Raw genomic sequence first — 19,631 nt, 5'->3', positions numbered from 1 at the left:
TCAGTAGCAAATCCCCTAATATGTTCTCACATCATTTCACAATTTATTAGATATAGAATTTGACTGCGAGGGAGTACGGGTCTGAGGATTATTCTGATTTATTTAATGTTTACTTTAAGGTAGGAGTGGGTGATGTGAAGATACCTCTAGATGATATACATGTGTTTAATGTCAACTGAGATGTTTCCATAATGTTAATCCTGTGGTGTCTATCCCGTTAATATCTCTAGTTGTATCAGGCTAGTGTGAGGAGTAATGAGCAGAACCACTTTATGGAAATATTGGGTCTTTACATGATTTTTCACTAGATTAGTCTATTATTTCATCCATACTATTATATAACAATATCCTATACCATGTTAAAGAATTGTATCCATTGGCAACAAATTGATTCATTCACTTTATTTTGTGGTTTATTAAGTTGATTTTGTGAGAAACTTAGAAGAAGACTTGTATTTAACCTTGTGCTGCTGTAGCCTTTGTTACTAAGTCTACCTTAGTAAGATTGCTCTCGTGACTTTAACAGAAGAGATTCTGCCGGGTTTTTTTCCAAACATGAGACCGACATGTAAAAGTGGCAGCACATCACGAGATAATGTGCATGTCTGAAACGGGCTTCAGCAGAAAAACACGAAAGGGAAAATAGAACATGCAACATGGACAATGTTTCTTCATGGCAAGGTAAAAAAACAACCTTATTTTTAAATAGAGTTATGTGTACAAGCCGAGTTAGTCCCAAATCTTCCATATATAACATCAAATAAGAATAGGACCAGCTCATTTGTCCTTTATTTAATTCACACAGTTATTAGCTGTTTGTCATTCTACATGTGTTTGGCTCCTAAACTGTCATACCAACACTTTTATTTCCTCAACTTACTACAGCAATATGCAGTCCTTAGAAGAAATTTGGTGGATTAATAAATGTCTTCACTGTCATCAATAATAGATTGTTCAAGAGAGCAGTGCACAGTGTACAAATTCAGTTTTTGGTTAAAAATTAAAAGGAGAATTTATTCCATCATTACATGAGATTGTCTAACAAGGCTTACCAATGATTGTGTACAACCAGCGTGTGCCACTTTAATGTTTCAGGTCCTTTCAATAATTGAAAGCTATAAAAATCCCATCGTATATTCATAAGGATGGCGCAGTCTTAGCTCATCGTACTGCACCTTGTTCTTCTAACCCCGGTGGCAATACAGTTTAGGCTCAGCTACACTTTTAGTCTACAGTTTATCATTAATAAAAGTTTACTGAAAACATCCTACAAACTTGTGCAAACAATCCTCTGACTTGCCATCTGATTAATTCCTTTACCTTGCCGCTGCACACAACTATGCAAGTTCTTTGACTAAAACATTTGTTAGGTTATATCTTTATTATACATTCTCACCTTAGGCTTCTTAATCCTAAATACATTTAGGTGAAATTCTAATGTAAAATTGAATGGAGCTTATCAAACTACCTCACAATATGTCCTCTCTCATCTCTCCAAGGTCAGAACTATGCTGACTATACACTTCCCCCACCTGGGAACGACTTTATAATAACTTTATTTTCATTCCTTTCTTCTCTTTTCTTTCCCAACCCTCACCTTTGCCCTTTTAGTTTCCTCCACAGGGGTTGTGTACTTCTGTTTCTTCACATCCTGCTGCACAAAAACACAAATTCCCTGAAAGTCAAACACACAGACACAGATAAAGACATGCACAACAACACCGTTACAAAAACGCACAGTGCAGTCCCCCGATGAACTGTGTCCTTTCTGGTGTTTGGCATTGTCCTTGTTTATTCATATTTATTACGAATGAAATATGAATGACAGAACTGGCGAAAAGTGTGTCCCTCAACACGTGTACACACATTTCTGCACATTGCTAAAATTTTGATGTGGAAAAAAGGCGGTTGGGCTGTTGGGCTGTTAAAATGACTGTCGAGCAGAAAAGCGGTTTTATCGAGGACAAGAAGGAAGGCACTTACGTCAATGTTAAAAAAAAATACAAATATGATATTTCAAACAAGACCTTTCCACCATTTTTTGCTATCAAAGACAACAAACATTTGTGTTTTGCAATTTAATGTCTGGGTGGGTGGATAATGATGCACACTGCTTTTTTTTAGTAAATGCAGAGCACTCTCTGGAAAGTATAAACCCCGGTGCTCCCAGGTCAGAAAAATCATATTTAAGTATAATTTGTAAAGTGCACCTGTATTAAAAAATATTCAGATAGGATGCTGATAAATTGCTTTGAAATTAGACCAATTTCTTATTTTATAAATTGTAGTACAGGGCATCAGTGTTACATTTGTGAATAATTATGGACTATGTCTAAGTGCTCTGTTGTTGAGCCTTTAAATAAAACATAACAATTGTGCCTTGTTCTAGTCCGATGTTGCTAAATATATTTGCAATTCATTTGATTCAATATCAAATAGTTTTGGTATTTGGCTTGATTTATCGACAACCTTTCTCATACATTTATAAAATACAACACATCAGACTTTATTTCAGACTCTGTCTTAGGGATAGAACGATGAAGTCCTGGACTTATTTCCTTCGTTGTCTCTGGTTCACAGTTCACCAACCTTCATCAAGATAGAGACAGTCATTTAATATCCAACATTAAAAGGAAGCAGACGTGGTAAAAACCACAAAAGATATGACATCACAAAAGACAACAGTCATAGTTCAAGATTCCAAAAGATTCTAGTCTTTGAATATTTTCTTAAATGAATTAAGAAGTAGCAGGGAGCCCTTCCATGTGAAATCCTATGTTTAATTAAATATGACATGCTCGGTCGCCTCCATTGGAAGCCTGTGAAGCTGTAAGAACTGATACCTGCCAACATTACTTCTGCTTTAAGCCTTTAACCATCTTGTTTTGTGCTACTTGAATCTAATGTTTTGTGGTTTTTGTAAGGGTCCACTCCAACACATGGATTAATAGCATATTCGAAATAACATGGATTAATAAATCCCTCCAAATTGTAAAGCAGTCTGCTTGTTAAACCACAATGTTTTATTTTTTATTTATACACAATATGTGACGTGTGTGAGTGGAGGATTTGGAGTTGTTTAATTAAAGTCACATTTGACGGAGCTGTGCTGAGTAAAGTAAAGTAGCGAATAATGTAACGCATTACTGCACTTTTGCTACTGAGTAACTACTAAAGTAATGTACTTACATTTTCAATGTGTCATGTTCAATAAGTAATAGATTACAGTTTTCAGTTAATTTGTCCAACACTGGTATCGATGTCCCGCCAATGTCATTAAACAATATACGTAGAGCTACATCAATCTCACTGGAGAAAACGTATAGAGACTTTAGAGTGGTAATATATGGTGGTTTGATGTACAGAAATAAAATCTCTACAATGGAAATTACGTCCCAGAGCCCACCTGTGTATCTTTCTGCAGCTGCTGCGACATAATTACAAGCATTTACTTTGTTAAGTATGCTATTCACACTCCACACGCATTTTTCATAGCTGGAAGCCATAACTTACACTGTACTGTGATGCTGATTTCCTATTCTTCTTTCAACATTTCCAGCAAGTGAAAGCATTTTTATCACTAACATTGGAGACCATTGTGTGACACTCATGTCGTTTAGTGTTGCAGTGTGTTGGCATGTGCATGGTAGTATATGTTTTTTTATTTTTGTTTTTAATGGAATACATTTACCTTTCCCAAATCCTGCAATTTAAGAACAAAGAACTTGAGCAGGACAATTTCATCTAATTAATACTGTATGAAGGTAAAGTAGGAGGCCCAGGACGCTGCCTTGTGGCACTCCATGGGTCATTACCCATGGCAGAGGCTCACGGTGGTCCTGGTGGTTCCTCCCGGACAGATGGGAAAACCATACACTTCATATCAGAATATGTTGCCTAATAAAGCGTAAAAAAAAATTGTATTGGCCAAAATATAATTTATAAAATCTGGAAGAAATGCACCAAAAACAAATGAATATTTTAAACCACTGCTACTGCAGCATATTCCTCAAAACATTTTCATTATACATAACTACAGCTGTAGTCTTAGAGAAAATGTGTATACTTGAAAAACACAAATAGTGACACTGAGGTTATAGATAACTACACTGAGGGGGATGTGTTGATATAGCAGCAGAATACCCTAAATAAATAAAGGCAAAGTATTTGCATAAAGTAAAACAAAAAAAGAATAATAACTTGATAGATATTGTCACAAGATGATTACAACCTATGCTGATAATTCCAGCATTGGAGCAATAAAGTACAGTACTCAGCTCAGTACTGTCGCACAAATATGTAAGTGCATTATTTCAAGGGACTTTTTTTAATACCATTTTATGAGTTATGAGTGATTAAATGTTAAATGAATAAACAGTTGGATGAATGTTAAGATGTCTCAATCTTCTCAATCGTGTGTGTGTGTGTGTGTGTGTGTGTTGTGTGTGTGTGTGTTTGTGTGTGTGTGTGTGTGTGCGCATTCCCTTATTTTTCTAAACTTCACATTTTGTTTCAAAGTTTATGTACATATCATAAATCCTAAACAGACAAACAAACACATTCAGTGAAATCATCATTCTCACAGCATTCTATTGTCTTCCAAACGTTTTCAGCATCTTCTCTTTGGAGTCCATCACAAATCTTAATAAAACATTTTTTGTAGTCATGTATTTCCTTTAAACTTTAGATTTCTGACTGCATACTGATGCTATTTTAATTCCTATAGAAATGTATTGAAAAGTCAAATGCCTCTGTGCCTGAGGTTGAATGTACTTCCTCTTACCTCATTGAAGGGAATCAAGAGAGATGTTGTGGTTTATTTTTTTTACCTATTTCAAACCACACCGGACATGCTCCCTGCAGGCAGCGACCAACATTGTATACTCAAGACATTACTGACTGTGTGCCTTTAACACTGCACTATTTCTTCTGTTGGTAGACAAAATGTTAGTCAACTTTGATGAAATGATTCAAGACATTTGCTCCCATCTAACTCACTTTGGTAAACTGCTGCCAGTTTAAAAATACATAAATAAATACAGACAAAAAGCAAGCAAAATGTTGTTTTACCAGGATTCCACACCTTTTAAAACATTTTCCAATATGTGCTTGAAGACGTCACAACGCCATCTGCAATGTGTTTAAAAAAATGTTTTACCCAACTGAGACATAACTTAGCACAGGACTGCCTGGTAATGTGACAAGCTTGGCTAGCTTCTCACATTACTGTTGCAGCCAAATAAAACTAAGAAACAATAAAGGTGGGTGGCCCACTCTTCTTTTAACTTCTGAACACTATGTATGTTCACCAACAAACATAATAAGGAAATGCTCTCCTTAAAAAAGAGACATGAAGTCCTCACTACGAGTGAGGAAAGCGTACCTTTCTTCCTCAACTCCCGTTTATTCCTTTTCCTAATACTCTCATGACCATAAACTCTGGCTAATCTCCGAATGTATCTGAAAAATGAAACAATGTCCAATTTTCTAATAACGATTCACCAAGAGGAAACAATCTATACTTACCATTTGTATATTTCATGTAGGCTACAGTATATGCCTTGCAGATCGTGCATTTGTATCAGCATCAAACACGCTTTACGCCCTGGCTGCTAGCTACTTAGGACAACACCGCTAACTTTGGCAATGATGTCAAGTTACATTGTTTCGCAAATACTAAAGCGACAGCAGTAGACAACATAAAATTCACTCGATGTGCATGCTATTTATCAAAAGGTGCACCGGGCTGGAAGTGCAGTTTGCCTATCATCTGAGGCATTGCTTGCGTGCGATCAGTGAAGTGTGCCTCTCTTATTCATGCAAATGCATTTAGCATTTAAAGGAGGATTGCACACATGGGGGGGGGGGTTTGACAACACTTTCTAGTACGTTTATTAAGACTCATCCAATATCCTAGGGTCAGTTTTAAAAGGAAGATTGTTTGCCTTTTATAACTCAGGTGAAGATTTGTAATGGTATATTAGAGGAAGGTTGTGGTGGCGGAGATGAAAATGAATAATCCTGCATTCTGCAGAAATCACCATGACAGCAAAAACATGTGTAGGAGAGCTACAGTGAATTATTTAGAAATGAGTGACAGCTTCTTAGAATGAAGTGTGGCAGTAATAAAGAAGCTCAACATGCGCAATGTTTTTACAAAAAAATAAACTTGGTGGAGAGTTGTGGCTTAGTGGTCACTTAACCTGAACTTGAACCTGACATCCTCTGAGCTAATGCATTACGCTGATGGCACACTTGACATGTAGTTGAAATCTTTTTACAAGAGATTTTTATATGTTTAATGACTTTTACTACATTGGTTTTACATACCTTAAGATCATATTAAAGTAGTAGACTTTCTCAGTTACAGTTTAATCAGGGACTAAGCAAATGCTTTGGAAACTTAACATTGCATTTGATTTAAAAGTTAAGTTCAGCGTCACTACATTCCTTTCATGGATCTTATCCCCATTTCACCGCTGAGCTGCATCTTTGGAGATCTTGTTTATATGCAGAATGCACCTAAAAAAACAGTCCCAGTTACTGATAATTAGCTACTGTTTTAGTAAATCAGACGCTAATTTCATGTAGATTGCGAGTGCAAATATGTACATAAATCTGTCCCTGACACTCAGTTTGGATCTGGGTATTATGGGGATTAACGAAACCAAAAAAAAAACGTTTGATGATGAAAAAATGGAGTGGCAAGACATCCTTTTAGGGTGGCAGCTGCTATCACAGGACTCAGAGGTTGCGCCACAGCACACAAAAGAAATGATAATAGAAAGTGCTTCAGTACATTGTTCAACTGTGAGATTTTAGAGAGTTTACAAGCCAACTGTTATCTCATTTAAATAGGCATACGTTTGTAGGTTGAATGTTAATGTGAAGTTTTTACTCAAGAAACTTGCAATAAAGCAAATGTTAATTATTAAACTAATTTAGAAGTGACGACTTCTGTGTGATCTCGGAGCAGAACTTCACATTTCTCAGGTACGACCATAACATCCTTGTCAAGGGCATCTCCACTTGATCATAGGATGATGAAGGGGAATGTAAGAAGATCAAAAGATGTACATACATGACCTAAATTCTTGTTATTAAACAGTTGGTATAAAAATCAATTTTCACTGCAGCTGCTCCCTCTCCAGGTGCTCACCACTCCAATTGTATTTATTGCTGGCCAATAATTATTAGGGCTCCACCAGCATCCAAAGATCTAATTGTATAATTCAATGTGCAGCTCTCACGTTGCAATGAACAATTGTCAAATTTATACAGAGATCGCTAGTGGGGAAAATAGCAGATCATTAGTTATTAGTAGAAACATACAATTAGATAGGGAAACAACAGAGAGTCAGAGACTCACAAACACAATAGGCTTTGTGTGATAAATGTAACAATGGTAGCCCTGAAGTGATACTCCAAACAGATTTGTGAATTTGGCAACATCGTGATAAAAAACCCCCAAAAAAACAGGAATGTGTTTAACCTACGAATGGACAGTGGAAAAGTAAGTTTGGCTTCAGAAGTTTGAGAAGTTTCAGTGGATGTTTTGATTGTCCACAGTGAAAACTGGTCATTAAAATCCAATATAATCCATTAAAACTGACTGAATTAATTTAGTTGTTAATGAGGAAACTACAAACTTGTTCAGCCCCATTTCAACACTACAAAGGTGGAGTGTTTGATATTCAAAAGACACATTTTGGTTGCAGTATCAGTTTAAGTATTTTAGGGAAACAAGGCATAACATAACTGCAAGCCTAATGTGTGTTGTCATCTAGAGACACGATGTAGGGCTGCTTCATTGGCGATGAATGAAAGGATGGAATTGTGGACTGATAGATTTAAGCAATTACACCCACATGAGCTTTATTTAATAGGAGTTAGGGCTAACATTGTTGAACCAAAAGATGTGCTTATATCCCAGGAAAATCACTCTGGGTTGTGTTACACTGTGCACAAAGACGTCCTCTGATTCATTGTCCCTGAAGCAGCTTGAGGGCCTCTTAACGCCAGCTCCCATTTGAGCACAGGGTGTGTTATTCGTAGCTTTGACAAAGACATAATTTTCACAAATCTAGATTTAACTTCAGCCACGAAAATATAAACATTATTAGACAAGACTAAATTACAGCTTAGAGGCACATTTTAACAATTTATGAAAACATGTTTAGATGTGCACAGACAAAAGCTCCCTTCCTCTTATTGCAGTAAATCAGCTTAGCATACTCTTCTATCATTAACACGCATATTTAAAGAGCAGAATACTGAAGAATTATGCAGCCGAATATTGTTACATCTTGCATTTTTCAGTTTTGTGGAAATATTAGCATTAATGCTAACACAGATGGAAACAGTCTTGCGTCTCCTTTGAATGCTTATCACAGCAGTCAGTGGATATGATTTTAAGCACACATGCAAATCCTGCATGACAGCGGGAATACTCAGTGACCCAACGATTTCCTGCTATGTTGACCATTTTGAAAGCTGTGGCACAGCACACTCCGGCTCCTAGTGATGTTAGCTCTGATGCTAACTCCAGGGAAAGTTAGTGTAATCTTGTCCCGTTGGTTGGTGCTGACACTAATTTCCTGGGACAGGAGTGTAGCGGTGTGTGATTTAGCGCCGTATGCTAAGTGCTGCTAGAGCTGCAGGCTAGTCTGTGGGCACCAGGGCAGAGAGAGCAAGCTGGGAAAGTACTGACTTGACTAACTGGCCTGATTAGACCGGGTGTGAGATGACATGGATCAGATATACACACTAACCCAGCCGGAAAGACAGATTGGCAGAATTAGAGAAAAAGAGTCAAATAAAAATGAAATAGGTTAAAATAAAAATGAATAGATAAAGATGATAAGCATACGTGGATGCAAAGTTAGAAAACGAGGAGAGCGCAGGATGAATAGATACAGAGACAGTGGGTAAATTTTGTGGACGTGATGTTTCCTCCCGGGGTGTTTTTCAGCTCTGCTGGACTGTGGTGGTGTAAGAAATTGGCTGAGATGCAACGTAGCATTCACATCATGGTTTCATTAGCTCTCATTCAGCCCAAGGCGTTTCACACTGCATTTCCTCCACTCATCTGCTCCTCTTAGATCTGCTCACATTACAGGAAAAGGTAACACGGAGTAAGCTGAAGTGGGAACAGGAGCTTAAACTCTTAAGTATTAGACTGGAGTTCGGTTAGAATATGGAGTTGACAGAAATGTTATTTTTCATCTTGGTGAATGTTATTGATTGATGGAGACACTTGTGTGCCTTTAGCGCTTTGGAATGTTTCCCCTCATACCCCAATGACTGGGGTAAATCATATTGCATTTATTTAAGGGTTATTTTATCCATTAATAGCTGGCACTTTACTTTGAACATTGCCTACAGGCATAGATTATGTTGAAATAAAAGCAGACAGTGGAAGAGAGATTTAGGGCGTCTCATGAAGCCCGATTAGTGCTTTAGCAAAAATAAAGTTAGGTTCAACCCTGCTGTCCTAATGGTTGCCCACTTTGAAACTGAAGTAAGTGATTGTTGAATAGTGGAGGACAGAACGAGGACAGTACCGCCCATACCGTTTGTGTTTATCATGTAATCTTCGGTTTTGCACTTGAGACTCGCACTAATAATTACATTCAGGTCACATATGTGAGTCACACAGTTTTTTTTATCAGAGATAAATACAATGCACTCTTTGAGAAACCCAGCGGGTCATTTTACAGCACTTACTGTGTTTCTTTTGAAGGCATGTTCAGGCATGTTCAGAATACACAAGATTCTTACATCCCGATGATCCGAAATATATTCTGTCCACAACACGATGGAGTCGATTTTTTACTTGTTTCACAAGGTGTGACTCAACTTCTTTCAAGGAAACAAAGATAGCAAGAAGTGGGAGTTCTTGTAGGACACAAGGAAAATATGAACATGTTATCACATACACAGAAATATAACATTGTAGAACATGATTTTAAATAAATGAAAATGATAAGGAGTTTCATTTTTTGCAACAAATTAAGTTTAATCTTGTCACTTTTCTTATATATGCTCTCTTCCTATCATTTTGCATGTACTGATAGGCAATATATTATCAACCCCTCTGTGTAAACACAATACAAACGCCCTGAAGGCCTATCTTGACAGTTTGTGAACATTACACCTGACTACGTGGTGTAAGTTAAATAGAGCATTTATATATTCACACACACACACACACACACACACACACACACACACACACACACACACACACACACACACACACACACACACACACACACACACACAATGACGGCAGCAATGTGACCAGGAGGAATTGGGAAACCGCCAACCATGTGATTAGTCTGCCGCCAGAGCAGTGTACAACTAAATATGTCTCTCAAGACTTTTTTTTGCATGACTAAGACAAAAAAATTAAATTAAAACAAAAACCATACCAAAATCTGTCTTTATTCCCGTTGACAAAAAACTAAATATTATAGACTGTTACATCAGGAGGATTCGGAGTAACTTACTTAAGTCAAATCAACAGTTTTCAATAATTAAAACTAAAATATGGTTTTCTTTGACTAACTTAAGACCAAAATGCCCAGAAGGCTGTGGCTCAGGAGGTAGAGATGGTCCACTAATCGGAACATCGACAGATGCCCCCAAAGGCATAGCCATCGGTGTGTGAGTGTGTGTGTGTGTGTGTGTGAATGTGAATTACATTACATGATTAGCTGTGGTATGGCAGCCCTGCCGTCAGTGTGAATGTGTGTGTGAATGGGTAATTGTTGGCATGTAGCGTAAACACGCTTTGAGTGGTCAAAAGACTAGAAAGGCGCTATATAAATGCAAGTCCATTTACCATTTAAATATAAACCATCAAGGACATTTAACACAGGACTAAGACTAAATAGAAAATGACTAAATGAACACTACTTCTGAAGCACAGCTTCCCAACCTACAGCTTGTCTCCCCTGCCGCTGTAACAGGCTGCTGATAGCAGGCAGATAACTGTGAAGGTAAAGAAATGTTGTCGCAGCTTTAGTATATGAGCTTTGTAACAAAAATTCAGGATGGACAAAATGTCAGTTTCTTCACAAGATGGTTCTTTGGGTTAATCGTGTGTGTGTGTGTGTGTGTGTGTGTGTGTGTGTGTGTGTGTGTGTGTGTGTGTGTGTGTGTGTGTGTGTGTGTGTGTGTGTGTGTGTGTGTGTGTGTGTGTGTGTGTGTGTGTGTGTGTGTGTGTGTGTGTGTTTTCAGGGTATGATGGGTGTAGTGGGCTGGATGTTGCTCCTACTCTCCCAGATGATGGTGCCTGCGGTGTCCCAGAAGCTTCCAGGTCTCAATGTGGGTGTGATCATGGGCCAGACGCGCCACCTTTCCGATCAAGAGCTTCGCCCAGCTCGGCGCCCCGATGACGCGCTTGACGTCACCGTGGTGATACTGAGGATCAACCAGACGGACCCAAAGTCTGTCATTACACAGGTGAGAAATGTTACTGCCCATCACTGTTGATCAGTATTTCACAAATACACATGCAGTCTCTAACACACACACACACACATACACACACACTCTCTTGTTTGACACCTGAGTTTGTGTCCCAAGGTGTGCGAGCTTCTGTCACGCACTCGTCTCCATGGCCTTGTGTTTGCCGATGGCACCGATCAGGAGGCCATTGCTCAGATCCTTGACTTCCTCTCCGTTCAGACGCAACTCCCAGTCCTGGGAGTCTACGGAGGCTCCTCTATGATTATGGCTGACAAGGTGAGGGACCGTGACACATCAAAGCACACACACGCAAAACATACTTCTGCTTTTTATTTGAAACACCGTGTTTGTGTTTTGGAGATTAGGGAGTTGTAATCCCTCTTTTGAGAATCCTTTAACTGTTGAAGGATAAAGCTTTTTAAGATACACTTTTTTCCAGATGTCCTGGCACATTAGCAATCAGGTCAGACTCCATGCAGCACACGATTTCACATTATCCACTTGGCTACAGCAAGAAAAATGGCAAGCTCCATAAATCACACAATGCATTACAAATGTATAAAGTGTACGTTTAAGAGATGTTTATTCTCAGCTGGTGGGAATATGAATGCAATAATAATGATGTAAAACCTCAGCTTTTGAGAAATGTTACATTTTGCTTGTTACTTTCTCTTTCAAATGGTTTCCTAACGGATATTGTGAGGTTGTTTTGAGTTAAGAATGGATATGGTTCACTTGTGTAATATACAAAGTGTAGTCAGCATGTTGCAGATTAGAAAAAGACACCGTTTTTGGAAGCTTGTTTGTGCGATCTCGGCTGCTCCGTCAGATTATTTTTTAAGTTTTAATAAGTACAGAGTAGAAACACTGCCAACGCACTGGATTGATGGCTGGTATCACCCTAAGCGGTTTTATGTTAATGAGCTTTTTAAAAGGTTATATAGTGCACATTCAAAAGTACAGCATTCATAAGGTCAGTAGAAGTCTTTGCATAGAACATGCAGCATTCTCTGGTATATCATTTCTATTCCAACAAATGATCAAGCATTGTTTAAATATGTAATAATGCTGAAAACCGTCTGAAACTGGGCTATGCAAGGCCCCAAATAAAGGAAAAGAAATCATGAGCTGTATTTAGCTGTATCACGTCCAAAGCTCAGTGGGACGGGAGAAAAATTGATTCCCCGTTTTTAAAAGGAAAAAAAGAGAAGATATCCTTTAAGATTGGATTTTTGTTTTATTTTGGTGTGAAGCTCAGAGCAAAGTTAGGGATGTACATCTCTTTGAATTTTCTCTCTGGTACTGACTCTGTAGACCTCGCTGCTTGACAGACAGACTGAAGAAGCTTTGATAAAAACACAACGCGTTCTTTAGCTTTTAAATCTCTCAGGGCACAGCAGACAAAACACAGGAACCAATAACTGCAGCAGTAGGGCAGCCTTTTGAAGTAATAGTTAATGGACGACGCAGTGTGTGTGGAAGTGTGTGAGAAAAGTGACGGAGACAGTGAGAGTTGGCTTGAATGTTGGGGGGAGTGAGGTGGCAACGTGTAGGTCACTGGCTTGCACCTCCCGCTGAGTATATAATGATGGGGAAAATAAAATAATTGTGTTTTTTCCTCCTTCAATCCGTGAGGTTGATTTGCCATTAAACGAGGTACTTAACCCCCGACTGCTCTAATTGAACTGCTCAGTGGCCAAAAGTACAAGAGTGCGGTCATTTCCAGCAGCTCCCAGGTGTGAGCGTGAGTGTGTAGACCGTAACTAAGCAGCCCCCCCCCCACGCTACTGTTCCTGCAGGCGTGTCCTGTAAATAAAAAACTCTCCTGGTTTATAATAAGGGCAAAAGCAGCCCACTGGCAGCCGAGCACGGAGGCTCAGTGAGTCAGAAAATCTCTGAAAACACATTGCTCTTCTTAAGTTCTGATGTGTGTGGTCAGAGGAGGACATAGTTCAAATATTTTGAGGAAAGGTGTGACAGGATATTGATGATTGCTCTCCTCCGTATCCCCCGAGTCTATTTCCTTGATTCTGCAACTAAGGATTGTTTTCATTATGTGTAGATTTCTTTTTGGATTAATCATTTAATTGTTAAGTCTATAAAACACTACAAAATAATGTAAGATAATATATGGGAATCAACTGCAGGGAACACTAACAGTTAATAAAGAAATTAGTACACACAGATGGAACCAGCAGATGGACACATGGTTGGCATTTTCTTCTTGATAAATGACAAAAAAGCTTAATTGATTATCAAAATTGTGACAATTATTGTTCTGTTGATGGGCTAATTGATTACTCAACGACTCGTTTCAGCATCAGTCATGAAGCTGTGCTGGAGAATGTTCCTATCATGACCGGAGACAGCTGAGCAACAGCATCGTGGGGGTGATGAGGACTCTCAGTGAGGTTGACACATGTGTTTGACACTCACACTGTGAGGGTGATCTCATGACACTGACCCTGCTCTCAGCTTAATCAGCTCCTCTCCTCCTCAGAATAAGATACACATTTTAACAGCAATGGTGGGAATAGCTGGAAGAAAAAACCCCAACGAACTCTGAAAACAATATCAGCCTTCATGTAATACTTCTTGACTGTTCGACTGTTGCTTTCATACCTGCCGTCAGTGGTGTGGTGATTATCTGGAGGATCGAAATAAATCCCAGTGGGCTGGTAACAATTCAGCCTGATTACTGTGGTCTCACAAATAATATTGTGCTTTTTGCAGCCTGAGCAGCCATAACCTTGTGCTCTCTGTCTCCACACACACACACACACACACACACACACACACACACACACACACACACACACACACACACACACACACACACACACACACACACACGCACGCACACTCGCGCGTTCCATTAATGTTGCAATCAAGTGTATAGTAAAGAAGTGAAAAGACTATAGCTTGGATATCCTGCCTCAGATAGTAATCTGCACATGATGTTTTAGATGGAAGCAAAAAACAGAAAGAAGAAGATGGTGCCAAGAAAATACAGAAAAAGAACTTCAGCAGGCAGGCAAGTGCTCTAAAATAATGGATATACGTGGAGGTGGGCAGTGCAAGTGTGAAATTCTTGGTGTTAAAGCAGCTTTAAGTTGCCAAGATGCAAACTTAACTGTCATGATTATGTCACATTTCATATAAAGGCTTTCTCTAGTTGTCATTTTTATCAGTAGCTGGCCGCAGAGTCCTCATCCTCTATCCCATTAACAGGAGCAGGCATTGCAGGCATCCCTGGAAACTGTGATAAACAAGATTGTGGAGACCAGTAAGTTTTCAAAAAAGACGTTTTTTATTTGTCAAGATTTTGAGTTGACACACAGTGGGATTTCTGCGCTCAGTTTTTATTTGTTTTTCCCATAAACTAGATTATATATTACTGCTTTTCAGTTGAGGATATACTGTATGCATTCATTTCAAGAGGGGTTCAACACGCCTTTGTTTTGCCGCAGTCAAGAATCCACATCTTAACTGTCTAATGATTTCTCCACCCTATTGACTCGTCCAATATCAGTGGTTTCGTAATGTTGCACAAACATGTTTCTCTCTCTCTATATACTGTATATAAAACATCTCTATATATTTTGTCATTAATATACATTGTATAAGAAGAAGCTTCAGGCCTCGGGGGATGCTTTGGCAGTTCCCTCCCAATGCAAACCTTCATCATCACCACCTTACATGATTTGTCTACACACCATCATCTCATCTGCTGCCTGCTGTAGACCAAACTGCACTTTACATGAAGTAGACCCCAGACTCTCATACAAACAGCGTTCACAGACGTGCAACATGAACACTCCTGAAGAACAAAAACCTTCTTTTGATATTGGTGCACAACAGTTCTCAGATTACCTACACAAGTACTCACACACATGCACATCCACACATATAGTAATTGTGCTGGGAATACATTAATAAACCAATGAATGAATACAAGAAAGACAGAACAAGCGTGCCAATAATAACCTACAGTTTGTCAGCAGATTTGGAGAAACTACTCGCTCAAGGGTTCTAGCATGGACCAAATAAGAATACGTTTGATTTGGAGTTGATCCGAATCACAGGGTGGATACACGCATTAAGTTTCACTTTTCGTTTCGCTGTGAGACAGGGCATTTGTGCTGCATTCATGTGGTGTCGGATTTATCAGAAAGAATGAGGTCCCGACTGGGAAAACTCATGAAAGCAGCTATCAGCGTGATGTTTAAAGCTCTGAGCAATAACATACAAAACATCTGCTTTGCACATGAACACACCGAAGTCTAAAGAACCAATTCCAAACAAGGGAAATGAGACCATCGCAGGAGCAAGTGAATGCACCACTGGCCTCTGCAAAGGTCTGTGCTCTCTGAGTGCCATTCTAGTTAATTGTACGTTATGTCTTTATTGACTATTTATTGATTTTCCAGAAAGAAAATAAATAAACTTTACTTCTCCTTGTACGTCTGCCTGAATCGGAAATGTCCAAAATAAATATCACCGCAATTGGACCAACCCTAACAAAACAAAGAATCATCCATTTGCAATGTGCCAAACCAATTTCTTTTTTTTATTTATCCCAAATGAAAACAATAGATCGATGTCACAACAGGTCCAACCTCTCCTCCTCTCTTTCAATCTTCCCTCCTCATCAACTTCTATAATGCACGTCAGTGTGGAACAGTCAGGAAATAATCTACGGGAAGTTGGACGGTGTGCTGTGAGAAGGGAGACACGTTTAAGGAACACAGAATTGATGCGGAGAGAGGGCCTTTGTAAGCCCAGGAGAGGAACAGGATTAGTTTGGAATGTTGTACTTCCATTAAAGAGGGACCGCTTTGGGAAATAAGAAATGTAGTTGGCTTTACCTCACCCGCCCCCCCCTGCCGCCCACTTATTCCCCGCCAACCTTGTTCATCTCATCTTTTGACTTCAACTCCTACTTCTTGGTGTGCGGGGGATAGAGCGAGGGTGGGGGTTGGGGGTCACGGTGCGTAGCGTAAGAACAAGAACATGCTGAAATGGAAGGTTGTGAATTAAACATGCGTGTTCTTTCTGCTTTGCTCTGCCATTGCGGTGGTGGAATGCTACCCTTGGTGTCTGCGTGTGTGTGTGTGTGTGTGTGTGTGTGTGTGTGTGTGTGTGTGTGTGTGTGTCTGTGTGTGTCGCAGCCTGGGATGTCCCATATCAGTTGGGACCATTTGCCCAGGTTCTCTGCTGAGTTGCTTTAATATTTAACAGCTGCTTCCCTCACCTGCTGTCACTTGCAGAAGATACAGTACACTGCTGTGTCACTCACTCACTAAGTCCTTTCCCACTTTCACCTCTAATTCCTGCTCTCAAGCTTTTAACTTCCTTCGTGTTTGTCTCCTCCAGCCCTGTTTCCATCTTTCTCATTGTCCACTTCCATCCCATCCTTCTTTCCTGTCTTGCAATGTCCCTCCGTCTTCTCGTGTCTTCTCGCGTCTTCTCCCACTCGTGCATCCACGGTTGTTATTCTCTGGTGGATCGGGCTTGTGAGAGGAACAGCCAGCTATGTTAGAAGGCTTTACTGAAAATCTTGCTAGCCTTGAACCCCTGTGACGCAAGATTATATGATGGGTTTTTTGTGCCTCTGTGAGAGAGAAAGAAAGAGAGGGAGGGAGGGGAAGCCAAAGTAGCTGGGTTAATATGGTTACTATGGTGACTAAACCAGACTACAGCATTTAGTTTTGTTCTGCCTGCTGCTGAGGTTCTCTGGCATCGTTTACGCCGCACGTATTCATGCCCAGTTCCTTCTAGCTTAGCTGGGCACCACACTCAACACAACTGGCTGTTGATGAGACAGTGAGAAATCATGTCCTTGTCACTGCTCAAGCAACTCCAGCTACCTTCACACTAAGACGGCTAATTTTTTTAATGCTTTTTATGTGTGAGTGTTCATTTAGTCAGCTATTTATTTATTTATTCATATTTAGTCAATCTCATGTTTTTTTTTGTCAAGCTTTAGTTGATTAAAAGTCTTGGTATCTTAGTCAAAGAAAAGTAGAACAATTTCTGTTTCGTTTTAGATACTGAACACTTTTAGTCACTGTTAGTCACTTAGTCAGCAGATTATATTTAATATTACAGTCAATAATGAAAAATATCACCCCGTTTCTATTTCCCAAGCCCTGTTGTTGTCATCTTTAACTTTAGTAAGTAACTCTGAGTCTTCCTGACTCTGCTCATTGTCTGCTGCTGGTCTATAATATTTTGTCTCCTCATTATTGTGGACGCAAATAAAGAGAGATTTTGGTTCAAAGTTCACATTTTAAACACTTTTAAAAATCTTTCTTCGTCAACAATATTGCATGTAATATACACAGTTAGGGTTTAATGACGTCTGTGCTGTCTCGTCATTGTCTTGTCTTAGTCAAGAAGAAAAAAAGGTTGTTGACGAGATATCTTAAGTAAAATATAAAAATAAAACAAATGGTTAAATCTCTTATTCTTTGTCTTACTTCGTTCGACAAACAACAAACTGCCACATTCACAGACAACATCTGGTAAGAGGTGGGAAGCAAACAGCCCGGTTACTCTGCTGAATCACAGCTCCTTAAAACGCTTACACATACGGACGACTGAACACACAGAGAATAGTATTTTTGTCGTGGGCCAGTTAGTCAGGTACTTTGTGCTGATTCGCTGAAATGTGAATCCAATCAAATTCAGATATCATGAAATTCTTTTATGATTTTGAAATCATCTCTACCAACATAAATACGGCTTAAAGGAATAGTTCCACATTTTGGAAAAAAAAGCTTATTTGCTGTCTGGATGAATCAGATGAGAAGATTGATACCACTCTCATATCTCTCCCTAATTAAAGGCTTAGCTTAGAATATATCTTGTTTTTTAAATTAGTACAAAACTGAAATGTGAAAACAACAAAGTTGTTTTTTTAAGGCGCTTTATGTGCAGGACGACTTCTTGCCGACTTCCCAGAGTCTTCTAATCACTGTGAAGTGGTCAAGGCCCTGTCACACATATCCGTATGACAGAAACGTACGCCGGCGCATACGAAAATTTGTCAGAGTCCAAATACGTCCAACTTTTCATCGGATCGGAAATGTGAACATATTCAGATACGCATGTCTAACCTATTGATAGCGCATCACTTCCTAATACAAAATGTATCAGACGAATGCCCAACGAATGCATAATGTATACAAAAATATGGCGTATACAAAATATCGGCAATACACTGGTGTACGTAGATATAAGGTAAGGTATAAGTAGTGTTCGTTAAGAGCTCGCTGTGTTACGCTGGGGTACGTTGTTAAACGTTGATGTTTTGAGCATGTTCAAAATTACCGGACGTATCCGACCTGTGCTTCATAAGATATGCAGACGTTACGTGACGTTAGACATACGTGAATACGTAGTTGAATACTTACCTACGTAAATACCTACGTGACTACGTTAGAGGTACGTTAGATATAGGCTACGTCGGCTGACGGTGAACCCTACAGCCAACTTATTGATAACGAGTGGATAACCTATTCCTACCCTATGTTAAGATGATGCCTGACGACGGAGTAACTTATTAAACGTGTTTCTACAGTACAGCTAGCGTTCAGCATGTTAGCCGTTCTCCAGCATCAGCATGACGTGAACCAGATGGCACTTTTCCAGCTCCATTGGCCAGACGCTCTGATAGATTACATTACAGGTCATTTAGCAGACGCTCTTATCCAGAGCGACTTACATTGAACTAAGTACAGGCACAGTCTCCCTGGAGCAACTCAGGATTAAGTACCTTGCTCAGGGTTACAATGGTGGCAGCCTGGTATTGAATTGATACGTTTTAAATAAGTAAGTGATATGCTATCAATAGGTTTGACATACATATAATAATAATAATTTGTTATGTATACGTCAGCTACAACACTGCTGTGGAAAAGTTCGATGTATTTGGACTCTGACACATTTTGAGCTAATTTCCATATACGCCGGCATGTTTCTGTCTTACGGAACTGTGTGACAGGGCCGTATGTCTGGCGTGTTCGGCGTAAAGTCTGCGTCCTTCAAACGATCACAACTTATCCTTAATTTATATCAACCTATTGCCGATATTTAATATGCGCCGGCATACGTTTCTGTCATATGGATATGTGTGACAGGGCCTTTAGGTA

At 39.3% G+C, this 19,631-nt stretch overlaps 1 protein-coding gene across 1 annotated transcript in view; it reads left to right on the top strand.

The window, feature by feature from the left end:
• grin2ab (glutamate receptor, ionotropic, N-methyl D-aspartate 2A, b) overlaps positions 1–19,631 on the top strand; it is a 91,062-nt gene that overhangs the window by 9,901 nt on the left and 61,530 nt on the right. Inside the window, exons 3-4 of the mRNA XM_029432865.1 lie at positions 11,245–11,469; positions 11,593–11,751. Coding sequence (XP_029288725.1) covers positions 11,245–11,469; positions 11,593–11,751 — 384 coding nt within the window. The remainder of the gene's footprint in view (positions 1–11,244; positions 11,470–11,592; positions 11,752–19,631) is intronic.

This window comes from Cottoperca gobio, chromosome 1 (genome assembly GCF_900634415.1).
Source record: "Cottoperca gobio chromosome 1, fCotGob3.1, whole genome shotgun sequence".
NCBI classification, from domain to species: domain Eukaryota; kingdom Metazoa; phylum Chordata; class Actinopteri; order Perciformes; family Bovichtidae; genus Cottoperca; species Cottoperca gobio.
This window is presented reverse-complemented; position numbering and strand designations above follow the sequence as displayed.